This window comes from Ammospiza nelsoni, chromosome 19 (genome assembly GCF_027579445.1).
Source record: "Ammospiza nelsoni isolate bAmmNel1 chromosome 19, bAmmNel1.pri, whole genome shotgun sequence".
Taxonomy (NCBI): Eukaryota; Metazoa; Chordata; class Aves; order Passeriformes; family Passerellidae; genus Ammospiza; species Ammospiza nelsoni.
In genome coordinates this window covers 6,456,390-6,482,222 of record NC_080651.1, presented here as the reverse complement: position 1 = coordinate 6,482,222, position 25,833 = coordinate 6,456,390, and the positions used below count along the sequence as shown (strand labels likewise).

General features: G+C 48.5%; 1 protein-coding gene across 6 annotated transcripts in view; it reads right to left on the bottom strand.

Annotated features, from left to right (window-relative positions):
- SEPTIN9 (septin 9) overlaps positions 1-25,833 on the bottom strand; it is a 156,338-nt gene that overhangs the window by 45,076 nt on the left and 85,429 nt on the right. For all 6 annotated transcript variants that reach the window (XM_059485693.1, XM_059485697.1, XM_059485696.1 and 3 more), the window contains one exon: positions 12,933-13,592. In XM_059485693.1, coding sequence (XP_059341676.1) covers positions 12,933-13,592 — 660 coding nt within the window. The remainder of the gene's footprint in view (positions 1-12,932; positions 13,593-25,833) is intronic.

Here is a 25,833-nt window from a genome sequence, read left to right as displayed (position 1 = left end):
TCCAGTCCCTGCTGCTGCAGAGCAGCAAAATAAATATTGCTGTGGACAATAAAAGAGAGCAATTAATCTTGCATGTCTGAAAAATGAGAAGGAAAAGCAGAAACTCCAAACAATGTTCTCTGTGCCTCTCCCAAGGGACACAACACTGGTCCCCAGCAGAAAGCCACAGCCACATCCCCCCCTGTCCCTGCAGCCACGATTTGAAGCTTTCCCAGCTTTGCTCTTTCAGTGCAGCCCAAATCATGGCTTTGGTTTGCTTGCCCCATAAATAATCTGTCCCACACAAGGGCTGAAATAGCCCCAAAGAGACCCTTCCCACTCCTCCAAGTGGAGGAGGAGAATAAATGTTCATTCCCTGAAGCGCTGCAGAAGAATTTTGGGCAGTGCCAGGGCAGAGCTGGAAACCCCCCAGAGCCCACAGGGCAGCAGAGCTCAGCCCCACATCCCCCTCAGCCCTGTTACCTGCTCTCAGCTCCTCTCCAGGTGACACTCAGGGACACAGGGCCCCCTCAGCCCTGTTACCTGCTCTCAGCTCCTCTCCAGGTGACACAAAGGGCCCCCTCAGCCCTGTCATCTGCTCTCAGTTCTTCTCCAGGTGACACTCAGGGACACAGGGCCCCCTCAGCCCTGCTATCTGCTCTCAGCTCCTCTCCAGGTGACACAAAGGGCCCCCTCAGCCCTGTCCCCACAGCACCCCAAGGCAAAGATGGGGACAGAAGGGTGGCAGCTCACCTCCTGCTGCCGTCCCTGTGCTCCAGCTCACCTGTGAGCTCTGTTATCTCCTCTCAGCTCCTCTCCAGGTGACACTCAGGGACACAGGGCCAGCAAACAAAGCCATGCCCCAAGGGCTCTGCTCCCCTGAGCTCCCACTCCCAGGGCTGCTCCTTCCCAAGACTTTTCTGTGCAGGAACTGAAGGCACGAAGCAGAAAGGAAACCCCAGAGCTCCTCCAGGGCCCTGCAGGAACCCTTCACCTCTCAACCTCAGGGCGTGCACTCCTGGGCTGTAAATAAACTTTTATTTACTACACAAAGTAGGGCAAAGAGGATTGTTTCCCTGAGGAATGGTGGGAGGAACATCAGTTATGGCAGGATCTCAGATCTCACAAAGCAGTTCCTGGAGACCTCAGCAGGAGCCACAACACCTCTGCAGTGGCCACATCCCCCCCAGATCCTGACTGCCCTACAAATCCTGACCCTGCCAGCTCAAACAGGGACCTCTCAGGGCACAGATCTGCCCAGCCACCCTGCACCCAGCACTGCCAGGCTTGGAGAGAACAGGGCTGGAATTCACCTCCTGCATCCCACAGAGCAGCACAGAGCCGAGGCCCAGCCCCTGCAGCTGGACCATGATGGATTCACTGCTGCCCCCAGGACCACCCACACCCCTCATGTGCTGCCTTATCAAGGTTCCCATCACATCTCAGAGCACTGAACTGCCCAAAGCCAGGGCATCATCCTCAGCACTCAACTGCATCCTCTCATCTTCTGCAAGGCCACCAAAAGGGCTGGACAGGGGGTCTCGAGGCCACAGTGACCCCAGGGAGGGCCCCAGCAGGCTGTGAACTTGGCCTCCCACTTCCACCCCATTTATCTGCATGCTGGGATGCAGGAGGAAGCAAGTTCAGCCAGAGTTTGTCTAAACAATTGTGTTTTATCAGAAAAGCTGCTCAGATCTACTCCTCTTTCCCAAGATATATCTGGACAATTCCAAGGTACTCTCCATTCTCCATCCAGCCTGCAGCAGATGGAAGCAGGGGAAGAGGACATGAGGCAAGGAGCATCCAAATCCCCCTGCTCCTCCCTCAGTGCCAGCAGCCTCCAACACCCATCAACCAGAGGCACAAACCATGCCACATCTGCTCCCCACACTCCAAAGGCTGCCCTCCAAATCCTTATTTCCTCTTCAAACTATGGGTTTCTCAAATTTAGGAGTGAGCAAGGTAGACTGGCAGGGTTGTGATAGAGAAAACAGCTGATACAGAAAACACCTGATGCATCCCTTTCCTCCTGGACAGCTCAGGACCCCCCTTAGTAGGGCCACCCCAGTGACCTGGGCAGGGGCTGCTCCCACCCTGCACAATCCCACAGCACCTCTGGAAGCAGGACCAACTAATTCCTAATCACCAGCTGAACCTGGAAGTGATGCCTCATGTTTTGGCTTTTGTATTTTTCACATTCTGTGCTGCTTTAGTGTGTGGGTGTGGGTCCACATAAGGGGATGTGAGCTCTGTGCACAGAGCAGGGAGACAAAACAATTCCTGCTCCAGCTGGGCACCAAGGACAAATGATCCAAATCTCAGCCCAAGAGCACAAACACCGTGGGCTGGAGAGAGAAAAACAAGGATGGGACTGGATGGGCTAAAGCTGGAATGGGACAATGAACTGCAAGATGCAAATGGAGCAGAACTGATCACAGTGAGAGACCCTGTGCCCGGTTGTGCATTTTGGGGCCCTTTTGGTTCATCTTGGGTGCAGCCCTGGCTGGGCTCTTGTGCTGCCCAAGGTGGATCCATTGACGAGATCCTTTTCATAAATCCCTGCTTTATTCTGTAACTCTGTCCAGCCTCTGCTCTGGGTAACCCTTCTCAAGGCATCAGAAGAAGAAAGAGCCCAATGCAAGGACTGAAACTCAGGCATCTTGCCACGTTCACCAGCTCCCTGGTAGAAAAGGAGAAGTTGGAAGAGGGATTCCTCCAAGGCAATGAAGGATTGGACAGCAAAGGCAGGGTCTGACAAGGCTCTCCCCCTATACAAACTTTTGCCATCTCCTCAGTGTTTTTCTGGCTCTTGGTCCATGAACTGATTTCCACTACAGACGTGAGGAGTGCCCTGAGTGCATCTCACATGAGATAAGAGCATGAGCCTGCACATTTGTAGCTTCAGAGGCTGAAACCAGGGACTCATCCTGTGCCTCCACGTGCCAGAGCTTCAGACAAGGGTCCAGAGCACACCAACTCCTCAGGGCATCAGCAGAGAACAGCACAAGCTCCCAGACCAGAGCAAATGCCCAGCAGAGTGAGCAGAATTCCCCATCCAGAGCCATAACACACAGGGGAAGCAAACACAGGCAGCCCCAGCTGGGCAGGGCAGCTCCTGTGATGTCCCTCCAGATGTGCCCAGCCCACATGAGACACACCCAGGTGCATTTGAGCTGGAGTTGAAAGCAGGGCCCTACAATTCAAGACTTGTGAGTTACCACACACAGCTGGGGCTGAGAAAGCTCTTTTCAGGAATGTGGCTGCATTTCTCTCCACAGAAAAAAGCAAAGCACAACTTCCCAAGGATTTTCTGGGATTTACATTCTCTGAACCTCAGAGAAAGAAAAAACCAATTTTTATTTCATTTACTGTAGAAGTAGAATGTATTCACAAGTAGAATACATTGTGGAAAATTGTTTACCTGAAGGAAATTAGTTACTGGATTCTGGTGTGAGTGTTTTGATTCACTGACCAATTGGATCCATGTGTGTGTGTCAAGGCTTAGCTGACAGTCACGAGATTCTGGGCAGCTAAGTTGAGTGCTCGTGCAGTTTCAGTTTAGATGTAATGTAATATTCTATAGAATAATAAAGTAAGTGATTAGCCTTTTGATATCCATGGAGTCCTCCTTGTCATTTCTCCCTGCCACAGAGGTCACCTGATTTCCTATACAGGAGCTGACACATCATTAACTTTTATCACTGCCCTCCCCTCCTAGGCACCACATCCTTTTGGATTCCCATCTGATCTTATTCTGAGATTTGCTGAGCTTTGCTTTGAAAGGGGGAACCAATGTCTGTCCCACTCCACGGGCAGCAGGAGAGGAGGAAAGGGGGGAAGGCAGAGCCACCATTAAAAGTTCAAGTTTTATGGATAAGCATCAAAGAAAACTTGACGCACACATTTCAGCAACAGAACAATCTGAGCCAAGGTTGGCTGGGGGGCTGTCAGGCACCCATAATAACAAGGGATTAATGCCCTACCCAGTTCTGTGCTGCTGCAAATCCCTTTTCACTCCATTCCTCTAGGAGTAACACAGGAGAACACCTGGTAAGGCCACCTGACTCAGACAAACCCTGGGCATCTTCTCAAGGCTTGAAAAGATAAACAGAAATCCAAGGTAATGTTCATATCTGCCAGAGCATCATCAACCTCTGGATTTCAAGGTGCTGAAAAATGCTTCATTTCAGCAATCCTAAATTCCTGTTGGACAAATGGCCTTTGCCATGCAAGAACCAACCTACAGCTTCCAAACTGCAAACCAAATTGCAATTGGTACCAAGTCCACAGAACAAACTGCAATTGGTACAAGCCCAGCAACCCCAAATGCCCACCCTGTCACTCCTGGGCTGGCACAGCAACCTGAGATGGTTTGTTAAAATGATTTGCTTTTCATAAATGCATGAACATCTGCAAAGTTTTGTTGTTTGCAAAATATTTTGGACCAGAGCCTTGGGTCCAGCTTTGTCTCCCAGCATGCCTGGATAAACCAAAATGATTCAAGAGGGTGAAGCACTCATGCATGTGACCCTACAGAAACCCTGGGAACTTCTATGCAGAGACCAGTTCAGAAGATCAATGAGATGAGTGACCCAAATTTAACCAACACAAAGCAAAGCAGCTCTCTCCCCACATCCCTCGTTTAAAACCTCTAACAGATGTAAGAAAAACTGGGCTCAAAGAAGTCTGAGCACAGGCTGCAGTCCAAGACCAGCTGCTTTTTCCATTTATAGCCACATTCACTTCAGCTCCACCAAGCATTTTGGACAATGTAGAAGGGTCTCTGTGTCTGTTTGTTTGCTGGAGGAGTGTAAAGAACACAAATGGTTTGCTGTCATCTTATCTTTTCCTGCTCTCAACAGATCGTTTGATCTTCTCAAAACAAAGTTATCTCCCTATAATCTCAATTGAGTCCTCTGACAGAGTTTATGGAGCTGGCACTGCACCCAGCCTATGGTGTCCCTTCAACCACTGGCCAACAGAAACATCTCAGGCAGGGACAGCAGTTTAGAAATAGGTTAAAAGAAAAAGATTTCTTAATTACAGAAGGTTCATCACCACTGCCATCATTTCCCTCCCCCAGCAGACAGCAGAGAAGTCACAAAACCAGGGGCCAGGCCTTACTGCAGGAGATCAAAGCAAACTCTTTGTTTTATCTTGGCCAAGATAACGGATTTTATTTGCCTTATCAGCCTGCAGGATGATTAACCTAAATGTGAGAAAGCTGGAGGATCCAAAGGAGCTGATGGGTGGGGAGCACACCACTGCCATGGGCTCCAGACATGCAAATACCACAGGATCAACAGAGAAACTCCTGGTTCCTACAGAGAAACTCTGGTTCCTCAGCCAGGGCTGTGTCTCCTTTTGCCTTTCAGCACCACTTGGATGAACACAGATCCCACAGCAGGCAGGAGCACTCACCCCTTTCTCAGCCAGCACAGGCACCTCTGTCCTGGGGCTGCTCCAGTTTTCATCACAGAGGGGAGTCACAGAATTCACAGAATCACTGGGTTGGAAGAGACCTTCAAGAATTCACAGAATTCACAGAATGACAAGGTTGGACGAGACCTTCAAGACCATCAAGTCCAACCCAGACCCAATACAGCTCAAAACACCACCCAAAAACACAGTCCAAAACATAGCCCAAAAACAAGCACAGCCAAAAAACAAACACAGCTCAAAAACACAGCCCAAAACACAGTCCAAAAGCAAACGCAGCCCAAAACCACACACAGCCTAAAAACATAGCCCAAACACAGCCAAAAACACAGCCAAAAACACAGCCCAAAAACAAACACAGCCCAAAAAACACAGCAAAAAACAAGCACAGCCCAAAAAACACAGCCCACAACAAACACAGCTCAAAAACACAGCCCAAAACAGAGCCAAAACCAAACACAGCCCAAAAGACAGCCCAAAACACACACAGACCAAAGCACAGCCCAAAACCAACCAAAAACACAGCCCAAAACAAAAGACGGCCCAAAATGAACTCAGCCCCAAAACACAGCCCAAAAACACAGCCTAAAACACAGCCCAAAATAGCCAAAAACAAACCCTGCCCAAAGCACAGCCCAAACACAGCCCAAAAACACAGCCCAAAACCAGCCAAAAACAAACACAGCCCAAAACACACCCAGCCCAAAACACAGCCCAAAAATGCACACAGCCAAAACGCAACAAAAAACATACACAGCCCAAAAACACAGCCAAAAACAAGCACAGCTCAAAACCACAGCCAAAACACAGCCTAAGACACAGCCCAAAACCACAGCCAGGGTCAGGGCACACACAGGGAGGGGAGGCAGGCAGTGCCCTCCCATGCACGTGGTGTCCTGGATCAGGCAGTGTCTCCATGATAGGACACATTTCTCTCTCCCACACATGCTCCCACTCTTTCCATGTCACTGGGCCTGCAGGTTTAGATTTTTCCAGATGATCTCATTTTTGGCACCTGAGCTCACAAACCGAGACTCAGCGTTTCCCACTCAGCCCCTCCATTTGGAATCCTGGGCTGGAGGAATTTTCCCATTAAAAATAAAAATAATAGCAATCAAAAGACTGCTCATAACCTAGCCTGAATCTGTCAGCTGGTTTAAGAGGAAACATTTCCATACAGCTTTAATCTCTTTGTACAGTTAAAGAGCTGGAAATGGTGACTCACTGCATGTCCACTCAGCCCTGGGCTCTCCATCCCAGGGAGCCTGTCCAAATCCCTAAAACCCCTGCAGCCCCACACTTGGTGTCACCCCAGCAGCACAGGACAGAAGAAAAGTCACCCCAAGACCTGTGTGGCTTCACTTCTCCATCCCTGGGTGTCCATGGCAGGATGGGGGCTTGAAATTGCAGCTCCCACCACAACTTCCCAGCACACAGCAACAGGTCCTTGGTTTCCACAGGGATTTCAGTAGAAGTCAAAGTTTGCTTCTTTCTCTTCTTAAGTATTTTTTAATTGTTTACATTTTAACCCAACTCTATGGGAGTTCTGAAGTCTTTCCATAGTGAAAAGTCTTTCCATAAAGGTTCTAGCTGGGAAAAAAAGAGTAAAAACTGTTGAGTTGCTTCACTCTCGTGATGTTGCCCTGCTTGCTGTGCAGCAAAATAAACGGGGGGACCAAGAGGCACCTGGCACCCTGTGTGGCTGTCTCAAAGACTCCAACAAAGCTGAAAGCTCACAGATGGTTAGCTGTTTTGCACTGACTCATGTTGGGACACAGAGGAAGGTCACATCCCTGTTTTAGGTGTTTTTAATGCCCTTGATTTATCTACACAAGCTCCAGAGCATCCTTGCCATGAAGGCCCAAGGGGCAGGAGCAGGAGCAGGGGTGGGACAGAGCCTGCCTTGATGGCTGAGTGCTGTCCCAGGGTGCAGAGCAGCTTGTGAGGAGACAGACAGGAGCATCACATCAAACCAGCTTCACCTCTCATGTGGGAGTGGTTCCAATCCACCCCCTGAGATCCCAGAGCTGAGCCACCAACACAAACAGCCCTACACTGGGGCCAGTGTAAAGGTAAGGTAAAGGTAAAGGTAAAGGTAAAGGTAAAGGTAAAGGTAAAGGTAAAGGTAAGGTAAAGGTAAAGGTAAAGGTAAAGGCCAGCAAAATGGCCTTTCCCACTCTCCAAGCCTGACCACCACAAATTATAAGGAACAAGAGAAGGCCAAGATGTTCAACCACACAAGCACAATGGCAGAGATGGGAGGCACAGTGCAAGGGGATGCTGTGGCAGATCACCCATGGCAGATTTGATGTGGCTTTTCCTGAGGATTCACCTGCCCCTCAACCAGCTGAGGATCCCAGGAGATGTCTCCATTGCACAAAAACAAACACAGCCCAAAAAATACAGCCCAAAAGCATAGCCCACAACACAGCCCAAAACACAGCCAAAAACACAGCCCAAAACAGTCCAAGACACAACCACAACCACAACCAAAAACACAGCCCAAAAACACACACAGCCCAAAACACAGCCAAGACACAACCAAAAACACAGCAAAAAACAAACAAAGCTCAAAAACAAATCCCAAAACCAACCAAAAACACAACCAAAAACACACACAGCCCCAAACCAGGTGGATGTCTCTGGATGCAGCCCTGCTGCTCCCACAGTGATTCCCTGCTCCTCTCCTCACAGGGATGAACCAGCAGCTCCTGCCACACTGGCACCACAGCACTGCCCAGACCTGCTCTGCCAGCACAGGGCTGCAACATCCTCCTGTGCCAGCCTCAGCCCAATGCCCTGGGACTGGGAGGGAGCTGCTGCCCACAGCAGGGGCCTGGGAGAGGTCACCCCCACCCACGGGAGCTCAGATTTGGGTATTCACAGCAAGGACTGCTTCCCACAGTGCCCAAGGCTGTGGATTCAGGAACACCCTGTTTTCATGGCTATTTTTAATTGTTTGTGCCTCTTTCTGCCCTCTGCATGTCCTCCCCTTGCCTGCCCCTGTGCACAGCCCAGCTCACATTGCTCTGGCAGATTCCAACTACAGCAATCCACATCACCTGCTCTGCTCATCCCATCCCATCCCATCCCATCCCATCCCATCCCATCCCATCCCATCCCATCCCATCCCATCCCATCCCATCCCATCCCATCTCCTTGTCCCAGCTGGGGAGCCCAGCCACACAAAACCTCCATTGACATCTCCACTGGAGATTTTGGGGACACAAAGCCCACCTTTGAGTGACACACCCCACAGGGATGGGTGCTTCTGTCCCATCTCCCTGTCACTCATGGCCCAATTCAATGTTATACCAGCACAAACAAAGCTCCCCAGGGAGTGCAGGAGAGCACAAAGACTCAGTGAGGGAGAACACGGATGGGAAGGAACATTTCTTGCCCCATAAACACCTCCTGCTTTTCTCCCACCTGGAGCAGGCTCAGCCCTCACCACCAGCCCTGCTGTCCTAATGAGGCTCAGCACTGAAATTGCTCCTTTCCTCTGTGGTTTGCTGTGATCTGCCAAACTCCCTGGGACTGTTTTTCTCCTCTGACTGGCCTCTTCCTGCACAGCACGCTCTCCTGCATACCTTCAGCAGCAGGGCAGGCAGCTGAGCCTGACAGCTGGGGAAGGCAGCTCCAGAACAGGAGAGGTCACCCCCACCCAGCGAGGGCAGCTGGAGGCAGCTGCATCCCCTCTCAGCTGTTTGGGCTGTTTTGGCTGGGCACCACAGGTTCCAAGGGTGCCCAGAGCCCCAGGAGCACCTCCTGGTGACCCAAACCCTGGAGCACCTCCCAGTGACCCAAACCTGGAGCAGGAGCTGCCACACGTTGTCCCTGCTGCAGACATCAGAGGGGCAGGGTCATTGCTGAGGTGGTCACAACACAAAGCAGAGACTGCAAGCAGTCTCAGATGGTAACTCTTTATGATGGAAAATGGCTGAGTTTTTATATACTTTGTAATTGTTTATAATTTTTTACTCTATTGGTTTCAATAACACTATTAGTGAAAAGTCACAGTAACTTCAGCTAACTTTCTAAAAATATTTCACCTAGTTGTAAAGTTCTTTATCTTTTTTTTAATTCTTCTTTTCTCTCAGTCTCTTTAGTACCAGCCTTAGAGAGAGCTCTTCATTAGCTTCTTTTTACCTCTGAGCTTCTTCTCACTCTTTTAACTCTCAGCTCTTCACACAAAGTTGGGAATTGTTTCCATGGGTTAAAATCAAAGGCTCAGGTGTTTTTGACTCTGTGCCAGGGTCTCTGAGCCCCCTGCCAGGGTCTGGAGTCCTCCAGGGCAGCCAGAGCAATGTCCTGGGTCCCGACACCTTCCAAGGCAAACCATTCTGTGCTGATCCTTGGAGACATTTGGACTGAAAGCCCCTTTTGTCCCAGAGCCAGGGTTGTGCTGCCAGGCAGACTGCAGACAGCTGGGCCCAGGGGTGACACTGTCCCAGCAGCTGTCCCCTCTCTGTCCCTGCCCTGGGCAGCTGGAGCACTCAGCAGCTCAGCTGAATTCTGATTTAAAGCATCAGCCACCCACGGGGCTCAAGGCTGGGGCACTCAGAGCAGCCCAGACCCAGCAGGGTGAGGCTGAGCACCCTCCCATGGGGCAGGATGGACACCACACACAGCAGCTGGGGACAGAGGGGGGCTCACAAAATCCCCATCTTGGGCAGGGGCTCAGAGCTCAGCTGTGCCCAGCTGGAGATGGCCCAACCTGTGAAAAACCCAGCTCAGAAAAGCCATGCCTACATCACACACAGAGTAAGAAAAACCCACTTGAGTGCTGCAGGTTCGACATCAGCTCCCTGCTGACTCCGGGCTTGGTTTTACACCAGCACACACCACAGCCTGATCTCTGCACATCACTGTGACCACAGGAGAGGGGATGGGACCCCTGGTCCAGCTCCAGGGCCAGGCACGGACCTCCCAGGCCTGGCTCAGCCACCCCAGCCCATCCCACAGGCCCAGGGTGGGGAGGGAGGGGGTGCCCTCCCCCTGACCACGGGACCCCTCGCAGGAGAGAGCTCACGGGCGAGGGAGAATGGAAAAGCCATTAACAGGTCTGAAAGGAAAATCTCCAAAACATTCTGGGGAATAAATGACAGCTGGGAAGGGAGGGGAGCTGGCTTTAACATGGAATTAATTGAAAACAAGATAGAGCTAATATAAGCCAGGTCTCCAGTTTCATAGTGGCTCTGGTCCATGATGTTATTAGACTTTGTCTCCAAGGTCAAAAACCCTGACTTCTGCTAATGAAGAGGCAGTTCCTGCCCACAGCCACAAACAACAGCACCAAACAATGATATCCCAGCACCACTTCCAGAGCCAGCAGCTCTCCCACACCTCAGAGCCTCTCCAGAGCCCTGTGGGGCTGCACACAGAGCCTGAGCTGGCAGGGCTGGCATTGCCAGCACCCAGGGAGGCACAGTGCAAAGGAGGATGTGGCAGGAGGATGTGCTAGAATCACCCATGGCACATTTGATGTGGCTTTTCCTGAGGATTTGCCTGCCCCTCATCCAGCTGAGGACCCCAGGAGATGTCTCCATGGCACAGGGCAGGTGGGTGTCTCTGGATGAAGCCCCACAGTGATTCCCTGTTCCTCTCCTCACAGGGATGAACCACACTGGCACCACAGCACTGCTCAGACCTGCTCTGCCAGCACTGCCACTTCCTTTTCTCTTTCCTTCTAGAATTTCTTATTGAACTTGACAGCTCTTTCAGGCAGGATGAACCCAAGGGGAACAGCTCTGCCTGCGGACACATCTGAGCACAGACCCCTGAGCAGCCTTGAGAGGTGGCACCACAGGAGCTGAAAGAGCAGCACACAGCTCCTGCCACCTCCTGTGTGACACCTGGGACAGCCACCACCCCAGCCAGGGCTGTACAGGGTAATGACACATCCTCTGAACAGACAGAGACAGGGTATTGTAAATGCAGGGTCAACCATGAGGGGAGAGAATGGTGGATCTGCCTCCATCTTATCAGAAGGCTAATTTAGTACTTTATTATACTATATTATAATAATTATATAGTATAATAAAGTATAATATATTATATATTTATATAATATTATACTATATTATTATATTAAAGAATACTATACTATAATAAAGAATACAGAAAGGATACTTACTGAATGTTAAAAAGATAATAATAAAAACTTGTGACTCTTTCCAGAGCCCCGACACAGCTTGGCCCTGATTGGCCAAAGAGTGAAAACAACTCACACCTGTGGGTAAACAATCCCCAAACACATTCCACATGAGCACAACACAGGAGAAGCAAATGAGATCAGAATTTTTTTCCTTTTCTCTGAGGTCTCTTGCTGCCTTTCAGCTTCCCAGGAGAAAAACCCTGGTTGAAGGAATCATGTTCAGGGAATGTGAATGCCACAACACAGTCCTCCCAGGATTTTCCTGGGAAGCTGTGAGAAGCTGTGGGAAACTTAGAGAAAAGCATTAAAACAATTATTATCTCTCTTTCTGTAACCCTTGTTTATAGATATGGCTTTCCAAAGTGTGCTAGTCATAGCTCACCAATAGTGTCAGAGGTTTTCACTTTGAGACCAATCAAATCTCACCTTAGCGAGTCTCATTATACAATTTCATCATAAAACAATATTACAACAATAAAAAAATAGAATAACACTATAAAAGCATTAAAACAATTATTATCTCTCTTTCTGTAACCCTTGTTTATAGATATGGTTCTCCAGAGTGTGCTAGTCATCGCTCACCAATAGTGTCAGAGGTTTTTACTTTGAGACCAATCAAAGAGACTTGGAGACTCACTTTAGCGAGTCACATTATAAAATTTCATTACAAAATAACATTTGAACAATAAAAGAATGAAATAGCTATATAACATAATAACTACTATTAATTATTATTAATAATCAATAATCAATACAATAATTATTACATTTTAATGTATTAATAGCAAAATATAATTTAATGTGAATAATGTTAATATTAATGTTCTATAATACTAATAATTCATTATTCAACATTAATGGTCTATATCAATGAACTATAATAATTACAAATTAAATATTACAATTAAATATTACAAAATCATAATTTAACATTAATATTTTAGTTAGTGTAATAATTATTAATAAATACTAGTTGTTAATATTCAATTATATTATTAATATAAAAGCTATTTGTTAAAATTAATAATATAATAACAATAAAATTAATAAATATAATAATTTATAAATATATATTTATTAATAAATATTTAAACGGTCAATATATATACATATAAATATTTATATATAAAATATATATGAATTTAAAAGATTTATTAATTTAAAATTTATGGATCTAATAATTATAAAATTTATAAATATAATAATTATTAATTTATAAACATGATAGTTATAGAATTTATAAAGATAATAATTATGACATTTATAAATACAATCAGTATAAAATTATAAATTCCCTTCTGATCCACCTCACGAAGCCTTCCACTCCATCCCTGACCCGTCAGCCCCTGGCACTCACCTTCCTCTCTCTTCGGCGGGCTCTCGGTGGGCGGCCCGTGTGCCTTTGTCTCTGCCAGCTGTGGCAGGGCGGGCATGGCGGGCTCTGAGCCCTCGGCCGCCCTCACGGCCGGGCTCTCGGTGCCCTTTCCGCCCTGGCTGTCCGGGCGGCGCGGCGCGGTGTCCGGCACGGGGCCCGGCTCGGCGCGGCGCTGCGGCGGCTCGGGGATCTTGGAGGGCGGCTCGGGGATCTTGGAGGCCGGCGCCTCCGCCCGCCGCAGCTCCTGGGGCTTGCCCAGGGTGATCTCAGTCCTCCTGGCCGGGCCCTCGGGCGGTTTGTGGCCCACATCGGCTCGTTTGAGGCCGAACCGCGACAGGCCCGAGGTGGAGTTCTCCACCTGCTTGGAGGAGATGTCGATGGAGATTTCTGTTCTTCTGGACACCGGCTCGGGCAGTTTGGGTCCAGAGAGCTCCACTCTCCTCAGAGGGGGCTTGGGGGATCTTTGCACTGTGGGCTCCGCATGGCGGGTGGAGGGCTCCGAGTTCCTGGCGCCGAGTTCCTGAAACTTCTGCGTGGAGCTGGATACGGTGGACCTGAGGAGGGTGTTGGGGGCCCGTCTTTGTGGCGTGGAGGAATTTGAAGACTGATCTACCTCCTCGACCTCAAAGGATCTTTTCAGAGCTGAAAAACATGAAAAGTAGTTCAGGATTTAGTTACCGTCCACCTGAGTGTGTCCAGAGGTGCTTACAGACATTGCACAAGGGTCAAAACTCCATTTCTGCTCCTTCATCCCAGGACTCACAATCCACTTAAGCAGCTGGGGATTAAAGGCCCTGCCTCTTCAGACAAGTTAAAAACCCAGTAATAAAACAAATCAAGGCCAGGAAACTCATCCCCAGAGCAGAAATTATCCCCACACTCAGAGGGGAGCAGAAGGTCCCACCATGGTATGGCAGAGCAGAGCAGGGTTTGGGTGAAGACAGAGATCCAGCTTCCTTTTCTTTTTCTTTCTTTTAACCTATGCCACAAAAAGAAGCAATGCCAAATTTCCTAAGAACTGATGGTTATACTGTATTTGAACTATAGCTGAATGCCAATCCTCATAACACAATGATTCTATTTAGCATGACATTTGCTGCCAATGCAACAGTTTATGACCTGCTTCTGCTGTCACTCATGTCTGCTGACCACTCACTTGCAGAACATTTCAGTTTTAAAATGTTGTAAGGTGAAATCAGTGAAACCAATCATTAAGCAGTAGTTAAAATTTAAGTAATCTTTTCTATCCCACTGAGCTAATGAAGTGCATTTTCTTGCTAACATTTTGCAAAGACTTTAATTCCTTTCTTGCTAGCAGTTAAAACTACTAAAACTCCTTTACACAGAAAAAACTATGAGTTTAAATTAGTGACACACAAAGTGGTCAGCAACAACACCTCGCTTTCCCTCTCACATCCAAAGGATTCACAGATAAACACAGGCTTTCCTGTGAGCACTGCCAGCAAAATGCAAGTTGGGAACAGGAAAACAATCCCAGGAGAGCACCAAATCCAATACAAATGCAGCAAGAAAACCAAAGGTGGCAGCCCCAGAAGCTCATATCCTTAAAAACAAACCTAGAGACCACAGGAACCCAAAGACTGAAATGTTTTGAGCACATGAACTTGAGACCCTGATACAAGGGAAGGAACAACTGATCCCTGCTCCTTTCAGGACCCAGCCAGGTGGAAAGAAAAGGCTGAACTCCACAGAAAGGGAACCACTGCTGGATCCCACTGAGAAGCCACAGGCTGGAAATACTCTCTGATCCCCCCAAGAATCATAGCAGCAGTGAGATTTAACCTTTAAAATCCTGGGCTTGAGACCCCACAGGACATCAGGCTGGAGAGGGGCTGGGAACACAAACCCTGTGAGGAACCCCTGAGGGAGCTGGGGGTGCTCAGCCTGGAGAAAAGGAGACTCAGGGGTGCCCCCATCACTCTCACAGCTCCTGAAAGGTGCCTGTGCTCAGCTGGGGCTGGGCTCTTTCTGCAGCAGCACTGACACAGCCAGAGCACACAGCCTCGAGCTGCACCAAGGGAAATATAGGTTGCATAGCAGGAAAAAAATTTTCATGGAAAGAGTGATAAAGTTCTGGAATGGCTGCCCAGGGAGGTGGTGGATTCCCCATCCCTGGGTGTGTTTAACAAAGCCTGGATGTGGCACTGGGTGCCAGGGTTTAGCTGAGGGGTTGAGGCTGGACTTGATGATCTTGAAGGTCTCTCCCAATCTGGTCATTCTGTGGATTCTGTGAATTCTGTGAATCAGGATTCCAGGGAGAGAACTGGAGCAGAGCCTTGCCTCATCCCAGGAAGTCCTCCCACCCCTGGAGTGGAGCTGGAGAGGATCCACCATGCAGGAAGCATCCATGTCCAGGGCTGCTCTGCCCCAGGACCCTCCATCCCTCAGACACATCCGTTGGCTGGACAGGAGCCATCGCTCACTGCTGGGTCCAGCTGGTGGCACAGGGAGAGGGGATCATCCCCATGGCAGCCACCCAGCTCTGCTCCAACACCCAGCAGCTGCCACCTCCTCTGTCCTGGCACCAGGGGTTGGCACAGCCATGGGCACCTCCCCTGGCACAGGGAAATCAGAGATGGTGAAGAAAGCAGGGCCCTCAGAGCTGGGGGTCAGCAAGGGGAGACTGCAGGGGTTAACATGTGAGGATACAGACTTTGGACTGCTTTCCTTTTGGGGGGAATACCCCAATATGAACTCAAATATGAACCCCAGGCTCTTGTAGACATCTTTTATGGAAAATCCTTTCCTTAAGATTTTTCCTCCTGCGAAGCTGAGAGGCCTCAGGAAAAAAATGTGAACAATGATTATCTGCTGCTGTAAAATGCAACAGGTGCATCTGTGATTGGTCCATGTTGGTTGTTGCTAATTAATGGCCAATCACAGTCAGCTGGCTTGGACTCGCTGGTCAGTCACAAGATTTTATTATCATTCCATTCTTTCTCCTTTGCTTGCTAGCCTTCTGATGAAATCCTTTCTTCTATTCTTTTAGTATAGTTTTAATATAATAAATCTCATTAAAATAATAAATCAGCCTTCTGAAACATGGAGTCAGATCCTCATCTCTTCCCTCATCCTGGGACCCCTGTGAACACCATCACAGGGTACAGCTGGAGGGATGCACAGAGAGATCCAAGCCCAAGGTCAGCCTGATGGGAACAGCACCACAGGAAAGCACCAAAACACAACATTCACCCCACCCTGTAAACCCAGGAACCCAAAGGGCACCTGGTGACAAAATACTCTGTCTTGCATCTCAGAAATATTCAGACATTGGTAAAAGAAAGGATGGAGGCAATAAAGAAAATTAAAAATGCTTTTGCTCAGATTTATCTGGTTTCTGATTTCTGTGGAGCTCTCCCAGCCATGCCATCACCTGCTCACAGGGGTGACAGCTCCTGCAGCACTCCCCACCCTGCAGTCTGCACTTGGCACAGCTCAAGCACTGCAGGTCTGTGTCCAAGGCACAGCTCTCAGCATCCCAGAATAATTAATTCCAAAAAAGCCCCACACTGGAAAGCTCTTTCCACGTGTTCAAACTCTCAGGTCTCCAACCCTCAGCTGGAGCTCTGACCCTCCAGCACAGATTTTCCACAGTTTCCCCTCTCCATCACACACTTTATCCACAAACAAACATTTTAGCTGTATTTTTTTCCAAAACCCCCACGTTTAAAACAATGCAGCAGCCAAGCCCAGCCTGCATTTTGCTGGAAACAAAGAAAGAGGAAGGGACAACCCGACGGGGAGCCCTTGAGCAAAGCTGGGTGGGCAGGAGCCGCAGAGGACACTGAGGGGTGGAACCACACTTGTGTCCACATCAGGCCCTTCAAACCTGCCTGTCCCTCCTCCAGCCAGCTCAGTCTCCACCTCTTCCCTTCAACAAGCAGCTCTCTGACCTCCTGAGAGCCACAACAGGGTAAATGCTCTCAAGGAACTCAGCAGCAAAGGAAATGCTGAGCAGTGTCTTTCCTGAATGAACATTGCCCTGAGATCCCTCAGTACCAAGAGGTTTGGGGATTATTTCTGACCTGCTAATGAGCTTTGGGTACAAACAGCCCTGCTGACCTCCAAGGGCTCCTCACATGAGCCACATCCATCATCCCCACTCCTCTGAGCCCTGCTGCCCCTTCCCAAGGAAATACTGAGTAACCCCATTGCAAGGCTGCCCTACATGGCCCCTTTCCTTTGATTTTAAACCCCACAAAGTGCCCCAAACTCAGGGTAAACCTGCCCAAAGAAATTGTGAGTAACCCAATAGCAATGCTGACCTCATGGCCCCTTTCCTTTGACTTTAAACCCCACAAAGTGCCCCAAGGCCAGGGTAAACCCCTCCAATGCCACCCATGTGGTCTTTCTGGAGCACAGCCAGCCCCTGTTCTTATCAAAGGGCTGGACTGAATTACAACACCCAAAAATGGCTTTTTTCCAGGTCCTTCTGTTGCAGAAAAGAGAAAAAGGTCAAAGCCCAGACACAAAGGGGTTCAGAAAGCCCCAGGCAGAGCTGCAGCACCACGATTACAGCCTCAGGACAAGCAAGCCCTGCAGATAAATCCTCCCTTGTGCTGCTGTGCCAGGGGCAGGAAGGGGCTGAGGGGCTGGCCAAGAACCTCCACCCCAAAGAGGGGCAGAAATGGCTCAGCACAGGTTCTGACAGCAAAATCATGAGGAGCCCCAGGTCCCAGTGGCATTTCTGGGGACAACTCAGGAGCTTTCCTCACCCCTCTCTCAGGAGCTTTTCTCACCCCTCTCATCTCATGGTTTCACAGGGATTTCAGTGCCCAGCTTGTCCTGCTGGCACATTCCATGAATTCAGCATGGCCTGGAGAAGGTCAGATATCCCAAGCATGAGAAAGGAGGAGTGTGACCATGAGGGCTGGTGTTTCCACCTCTGAGACAGAGCCCACTGCCATGAGCACGATGGCATTGGGAATGTCACCTCCTCATGAGGGACTGAGCGTGGCTGGAGCTCCCTGCCTAGCTCTGCCTCTCTCCTCCTTGCATGACAAGAGAGAAGGACCTCAGGAAGCAGAATAGCTTCAAAAAAAAAAAAAAAAGGGAAAAAACTTATAAATAGTGTGTCCTGCCCCAGAGCCAGGAAAGGGAAGTAAACAGCCTCTGCTCCTCCTCCCAGCTTCCTGCAGGGAAGTGTGTGTATTCCTCACAAAAACAGCTGAGGGTAAGGCAGAGAAAGTTTTGAATTCTCAGCATCCAGGATTCCAACATTTAGGGATGCAGCCAGAGGTCTGGTTCAAATCCCAGCAGCTCATGCAACAGCAGAGATGTCACAAGGGTGCTCAGATGCCATGGAGGGATCTGGCTCCTGCACAGGGACTCCACAATGTGGGAAACAGTAAAGGTAAGAAGGTTTTTAGAAAGATGGAAAGGTAGGCCTTAGAAACAGTAGAGAAACTTAGGGTTAGCTGTAGTTGTAAAGTCTGAAGGTAGAAAAAGTTACAACAGTATAGTAAGGACATGAAAGAATAGTTTAAGTCTTAGGTTTGGTTAAGATAGAACTCAAGATTAGAGAAAAATATTTTTTAGCAAGACAGCAGAAGGTTAAGATAGACCTTAAGATTGGAGAAAAATATGTTTAGCAAGGTATTAAGGTTTTAAGCCTAATAATGAGGTATTGTGTATTGTTAATAGAAAGCATACAAGTAAACATTGTATGAAGTAAGTGTATGTGTACTTCTAGTAATTGGTTAGAACAACTGTCTGTAAGCTTTAGCAACATGTTATTGGCTAGAAAGTTTTTAAGATGCTCTGTAACAAAGAAATCTTTGGCTGCTGCTGGCTGCACATGAGCTTTGCCATCCTCCTATTGTCTCAGCCATGTAATGAGGCTGATGCTGCAAATAAAGCTCAAGGAACATTCCCCAGCAGTCCTGTCCTGTTTGTGAAAGGGAAAAACACACACAACCAGCACACACACACCCCAAACACACACAAACCAGCACACACAAACCAGCACACACACACAAACCAGCACACACACACCAACACACACACACCCCAGCACACACAAACCAGCACACACACACCAAAACACACACAAACCAGCACACACACACAAACCAGCACACACACACCAGCACACACACACCAAGCACACACACACCAAAACACAAACAAACCAGCACACACACCCCAGCACACACATGTCCCAGCTGGAAGCTCTGGAGCACACAGCTAGCTCACTGCCACCACATCTCACTGCCACCCCAGCCTGGCCCTGGGCACCCCAGGAGCGTCAGCCAGGGAACATTTGCAACATCTGCTCCTCCTCTGCTCCCTTTTTAAACAGAATATCCCACCAACAGGCCAGGGAGAGGCTTTATACAAGGCAACATCTATGCACAGAGCTCAGGAGGAGACCAAAATAAACAGCAAGGGATGCTGGCTCCTCTGGGAGCTGCTTCCAGCTCTGTCACAGCCATGGCCCCCAACTGCTTCCCATTAAACATCCTGTGCCCCTCTCGTGGTGCCTGTAACCCAGGGGTTGCATTTGCTTGCTTTGTTAAGCACAGAGAGCTTTTCCTGGGTTTTTGGACACATCAGAGCCCTGTGGGGCCGGGGCAGCGGGCGCCCCGTTATTCCCCAGCACACAATGGCAGCGTTTGAGAGCTCTAAACTGCTACCAGATGGTCACCTCCTGTTCCCAGGCAGGAAAGGGGGGAGGCTGCAGTTCTCATCTTTCAAGGAACCCTTGGAAACCCAACCCAGCATTCACTGCTCACGGCCCCAAAGCTTTCCAGAGGCCTGCCACAGGCAGCAGGGTGCTCGCAGGGCTTTTCTGGCCCAGGCTGAGAGCAAAGAGTGTTTGCCTGAGGAAACCCAGGGAATATTTCTGTGTCTGCTCTGGCGTGCCCTGACCCCCAGGGCAGCACTGACTTTGACCCTCATCCATGGGGAAAGTTTCCCAGACTTCAAGATAGACTGGAATCCACAAAAGTGTGAAATAGATTATAGAGAGCAGTGTAGGTGTATCACTTGGTGAAAAATTGAGGTTTTGGGATTTTTAGTGTGTTGTGGATGGAAGCAAGATGGAGGGCACAGGGTGTCACCCTGGGTTTCTTCTTCATGCTTCTTCTTCCTCCTTCTTCATGGGTTTGGGTGGCATTCTGTAATTGTGTGGGAAAATCCGCATTGTGGGCTCTTTGGGATCAGTTATTGGGTTAAAAGGGAAAATAATCCAGGTGTCAGTTCTTAATTGGATAGTTTGGTCTTAGAAGACCTTGTAACAAGAGATTGTTGGCCATTTTTGTGGTGCTTTTCCAGTGCGCTGAGCCTGGTGTGGACAGGGTGCAAAACTTTAGATAAGATAACAATAAACAAGAACCTGAAGAGCTGCCACCACCCAGAGCAGAGCTGGGTGCATTGGAGTGAGCTAAAGGCTCAGCTATGGGGGAAAGGAGGGTGTTCTGCATGTTCCTATAGGGTATTTCTATTGTGTAGTAAACCTAAAGGTCCCAGAGCAGAAAGGGAAGGGAGCCACAGCAGGACATCTGTACCCCACCCTTAACAAAAAGGGGCTCCCAGCTCCCCTGAGCCCCTCAGTGGGGTCAAAACCATGGGGCTGAGGTGGAAAATCCCTGGCAGCAAAGGTTGCACAAGCTGGCAGGATTTTGTGAGCACGCACAGCTTCCAAACAGCCTGAGAAACTCAGATCCCCTCCTACACCCACAGAAACCAAGGCAGGACACTTTAAAAGCACCTTTCCCAAAGCTTCTGTGATCTAACAAAAGAAAGAAGAAAAGAAGTAAGGGTTGCTGGGGCCCCTCCCTGTGCTTGTGCCAGAAGGCTTCACACCTTTCCTTCACCAATAAACCAACCTTGCTGCACTACATACATAAAATAAATAAATTATCTATCTATCTATCTATCTATCTATCTATCTATCTATCTATCTATCTATCTATCTATCCATCCATCCATCCATCCATCTATCTCTCTCTCTCTCTCTCTCTCTCTCTCTCTCTCTCTCTATATATATATATATATTTAGTGACATTCTGCTGTTGTACCCTGACTCTCACGCCATCCTGGGTCAGGTTATGAACAGTTTATGCTCACATAAATCCCTTCTCTGATTTCACAGCCAGCCTTCAAAGGAAGTTGCAGCAGACTGCCTGCTCTGACAGGAATCACATGGACAAGGAAAGGCTGGCAATGTGCTGTCATTATGCAGGGCCTTCCTGAATGGTGTAAACAGTACCAAGAGGTGGAAATTTGGGGATAAATGCAAGTTCAGGTCTCTGACATCAATCAAAGCAGCGTTTCTCTCACTCACAGCAAGGTATAAAACAGCCTGAGGCTGATGCAGCAGACTGCTCCTTTCCCAGAAATGAACATGCAAAAGCAAAGTCATGACTAAGAATAGAAAAAAACAATAAAATCTACACTCAGATTAATACAAAATCCCAGCTTTCCAGTCCCCATAATGCAGTTCTCAAAAGATTTTAGCTTGATTCTCTATTACACTTGGGTTTATATAACCATTAACTCGCAGCAAAATGCTTCCAGCTCAGAGCAGTGTATTTTACATCCCTTATATTCATTTCATACTTGTACAGAAAATTACATAAAACGCAGAGTATCCAGCCCAGCAGATTGCATTACTGCCTCTGCCAGAGGCTCACTCCAGCTCCTGTCTCCTGTCTGAGCTCCAGTTTCCTTTCACAGGGGGAGGAGGAAGGAGAGAAATAAATCTTTGCTGTGTCTCCCATGGGGGCTGCAGATTTGGTTTGGTTCACTAATATTTCTAAAATGCCTTGAAATGATTACCCAGAGACAAAAGTATGATGCAGATGGTCTTGCAGGGCCCAGCCTGCCCCGTGCTGGTGCCACAGATGCCAGCCCCAGGTGGCTGAATCCCAGTGCCCAACAAGGGACATGGAGAGGGGGTGATCAGGGACTGGATGATTGAATCAGTCAAGTCTCCATTGGAGAAGATGCTTTGATGGTGGTGCTGTGATATGCTGGTTAAAAAGCTCCAGAAAAAGGGGAAATTGGGGTAAAGGAGGGATCCAGGAGCCATTTAGCCCTGCAGTGCTGCCCTGATTCTGCTGTCCTGCTCTCCTGGAGGGGACACCCAGCACTGCAGTGTGAGCTGCTGCCCAAACCTCCTGAGGGCTTTGAAAAATCAAATCCAATCCATCCCATGCAGTCCTCCCTGCAGTTTTACTTCCACTGGCCAACATGACACAAAGATTCAGTCCCAACCCCAGTGCTCACCACACTCCTTGTGCCCCAAACCAGTGCAGTGACCAGTGCCATGCCCTCACCACCACCCCAGGGCTGGCAGAGCACCCACCTCACCCTAGCAAGGGTTTTTGTGCTGCTTCTGTCCCAAAATGCCACCTCTCCAGCCAGGAGGAGTGGCACAGACTGATGTCACAATGTCCCCTGCCCTGCAATCCACAGGAGGATGGCTGTCACTATGATATTTTCTGAAAAATCCCTCTGCCAGGATTTTTTCTCTTGAGAAGCCGAGAAGCCTCAGAAAAGAAATGTAAAGAATAATTGTCTGATTGTTTTGAATGTAGCTTGGAGATCATTTACTAACAGATGTATCTTTGATTGGTTTTATGTGAACTGTGTTGACTTAATGACCAATTTTAGTTTAGTTGTGCTGAGACTCTGGTCATCACAGGTTTTTATTATCATTCTTTTATAGCCTTCTGTCTGTATCCTTTCTCTATAGTTTAGTATAGTTTTAGTACATAATTTCTTATAACATATATATAATATATAATATATTATATATAATATATATAATATATAATATATAATATATAATATATAATATATAATATATAATATATAATATATATAATATAATGTAAATAATATGTACTATAAATAATATATAATATAAATAATATATCTAAAAGAATATAAGTAATATTGATATGAATCATATAATATAATTTAATGTGATGTAATGTAATGTAATGTAATATAATGTAATGTAATGTGATATGATATGATATAATATAATATAATATAATATAATATAATATAATATAATATAATATAATATAATATAATATAATAATATTGTGGTGGTGTTCGCAGGGGTTTCAGGACGAGGGAAGAAGTGAGAATTTTGACTTTATGTTTCAGAAGGTTGATTTATTATGATGTATATAATATTAATAGAAAATTATATATTAAAACTACACTAAAGAATAGAGAAAGGATTTTATCAGAAGGTTATAGGAATAGAAAGGAATGGAATGATAATAAAATCTTGTGACTGACCAGAGAGTCTGAGACAGCTGGACTGTGATTAGCTATTAATTAAGAACAACCACATAAGACCAATCAAAGATGCACCTGTTGCATTCCACAGCAGCAGATAATCATTGTTTACATTTCATCTCTGAGGCTTTTCAGCTTCTCAGGAGAAAAGATCTTAGCAAAAGAATTTTTCATAAAGTATGTCCATGACAATAATATCATATCATATCATATCATAAAATAATAAGTCTGCCTTCTGAAAACATGAAGTCAAATTCTCATCTCTTCCCCCATCCTGAAGGCCTCCCAACAGCACAGCTGGCTGGCACTGACTGTGCCCACCCACCCCAAAGTGCCCTGGCCTGGTGCCAGCAGCCCTGGGAGGCTGCAGGGTCACACAGCACCCTTGGCATGTCCCCTCTGGGCACACAAACCAGCCAAGGGCCAGCTTGGGTGGGCACTGTCCCTGTGTGTCCCCAGGAGAGCCAAGGGCTGAGCTGCACCCAGCAGCCTCCCAAAACAATCAGGATAAAAGCCTGAGTCACAGCCATCAGGAGATGAGATGAGAGCTGCTCAGAATGAGCTGGAACAGCAACAAACCCCTTCCTGCCCAAGAAGAAAAACCCTCCGTGCCACTCTTTTGTTTGTCACCAGCAACAAACCCGTTCTTGCTGTGTGTGGCAGGGAGGGAAGTGAGGAGGGGGCTCCTGCACCCAGGAGGGCTCTGCCCACCTGGCACCAGCACAGCAGCTGGGTACAGACTGCTGGTGCCACCAGAGGGGTGCCAGGACCAAACCCTGCAGGTGTGAAATGAGAGGTGGCCAGGACATCTCCCCATCCCTGGGAAGGGCATGACAGCCCACAGAGAGCTCTCCTGATGGAGCCTGACCCCCAGCAACCAGGCACAGCCCCCCAGGAACTGAACTCAGCCCCACTGACTCATTTTACAGGCTCCAAACAGGCTTAGCCTGGATTTAGGGTCACTTGGCTTGTTGCTGAAGACCAAAGGGGTGCCAGAGTCCACTGCAGCAGGAAGGGACAGGGAGGTTGGAGAGGGAAAGAGCCCACATGATATTCTTGCAGAAAGATGCTGCCTTAAATATCAAAGTCAGAAATGTGAATATCTGGAGTGGTTATGGGCTCTGAAGTCTCCATTATTATTTTTGGATTTATGACACGTCCCCATACAGGTTTTTGTGGCTGTTGTCTCAGTCCTGGCTCCTGGAAAAAGGGCTGAGCACTTCCCTGCAAGGAAGGGCAGCAAAGCAGAAATTAAACCAGCACCCAGTGAGGCCATGGGGCACCCAGAGATGCCAGGTTAATGCCTGGCAGTAATTTAGCCCCAGGTTTGCTGGCTTGTATTGGCCATGGTCACTCAGAGATCTCAGAGCTGACCCAACACGTCCCAGAGGTGCTTCCCACTCACTGCCCTGCCCCAGCCCACCAAGGGGCAACGAGCAAAGAGCACAGCACTTTAGGGGAATCCCTTACTGAGGGAAAGGTGCTGCCAGGACCTCGGGCACTGGGGAGAGCCAGCACAGAGCTCCAGCCCCTGATTCAGTCCCTCCAGGAACCAGCACTGTGCTTCCAAAACCAAAGCAGCTGCCCTGGCTGGTGCAGAGAGCCATCCCCTCCCTGTCCCTTCCAAGCCAGGCTCCTCTGCAGGGTCTGTGTATGGTCAGCACAATCTGTGCTCACTCTGCCCAGGGCTGGAGCTCACCTGAGCCAGCCCTGGAGCCTGCCCTGCTGTGACACCCCAGGGACACTGCCCAGTGCCACGGTGGGACACACAGCCCAGCTGTCACAGCCCCAGGGACACTGCCCAGTGCCACGGTGGGACACACAGCCCTGCTGTGACACTGCCCAGTGCCACGGTGGGACACACAGCCCAGCCCACCCTGCACAACAGGACTGTAAACAACAACCTCTGGATGATCCTACAGCCAAACCAGGGCCAGAGGCCATCCCAGAGCCCACTTCACATGGACAGAGAGATCATCAATTCTTCCCTTTGCACTCCCTCACAATCTTTTTATTCCCAAAGAATTAGATTTACACAGAGAAAAACCCAGCCCACAGCAGCAGGTACCCAGGGCTGTGACCAGGCAGATGCAGATTTTTGACTCTGTGGCTCGAAGAGCAGTTCTGCAGGGGAAGACACAACTTCTGCTGAGGAAGACACAAAACTTCCCACAGGCACCTTCCTCTGGCTCCTTCCTCTCCCACCACAGGAGGATTTGGCAGAAAACTCCCATCCAGCCCGTCCTTTTGTCTCAGGTAGAGAAACACAGATGAGAAATGAGAGAGAGAACACTCTGAAGTGGCTGTAAAGCCCAGCTTTGAGGGTATCAGAGGTGATTTGCTGTCTTGCAGGAGCAGCTCTGGCTGTGCCCACACCGAGCTGGCCACAAAGAGCTCCAGGAGAAAGCAGTCACTGTTTGACTTTTTGTGGACAGCCCAGGAAATCCAACAATTGAGGAGCTTTGCTTCACTCCCAGGGCTGGGATGATCCAAGATGGAAATAGGAAAGATCTTTTTGCGTTTCCTTTTCCAGGCATTGAGCCCTGGCACACCAGGGACTGTCAGTCACACACTCAGCTCCCTGCCTGCAGCTCATCCTGCA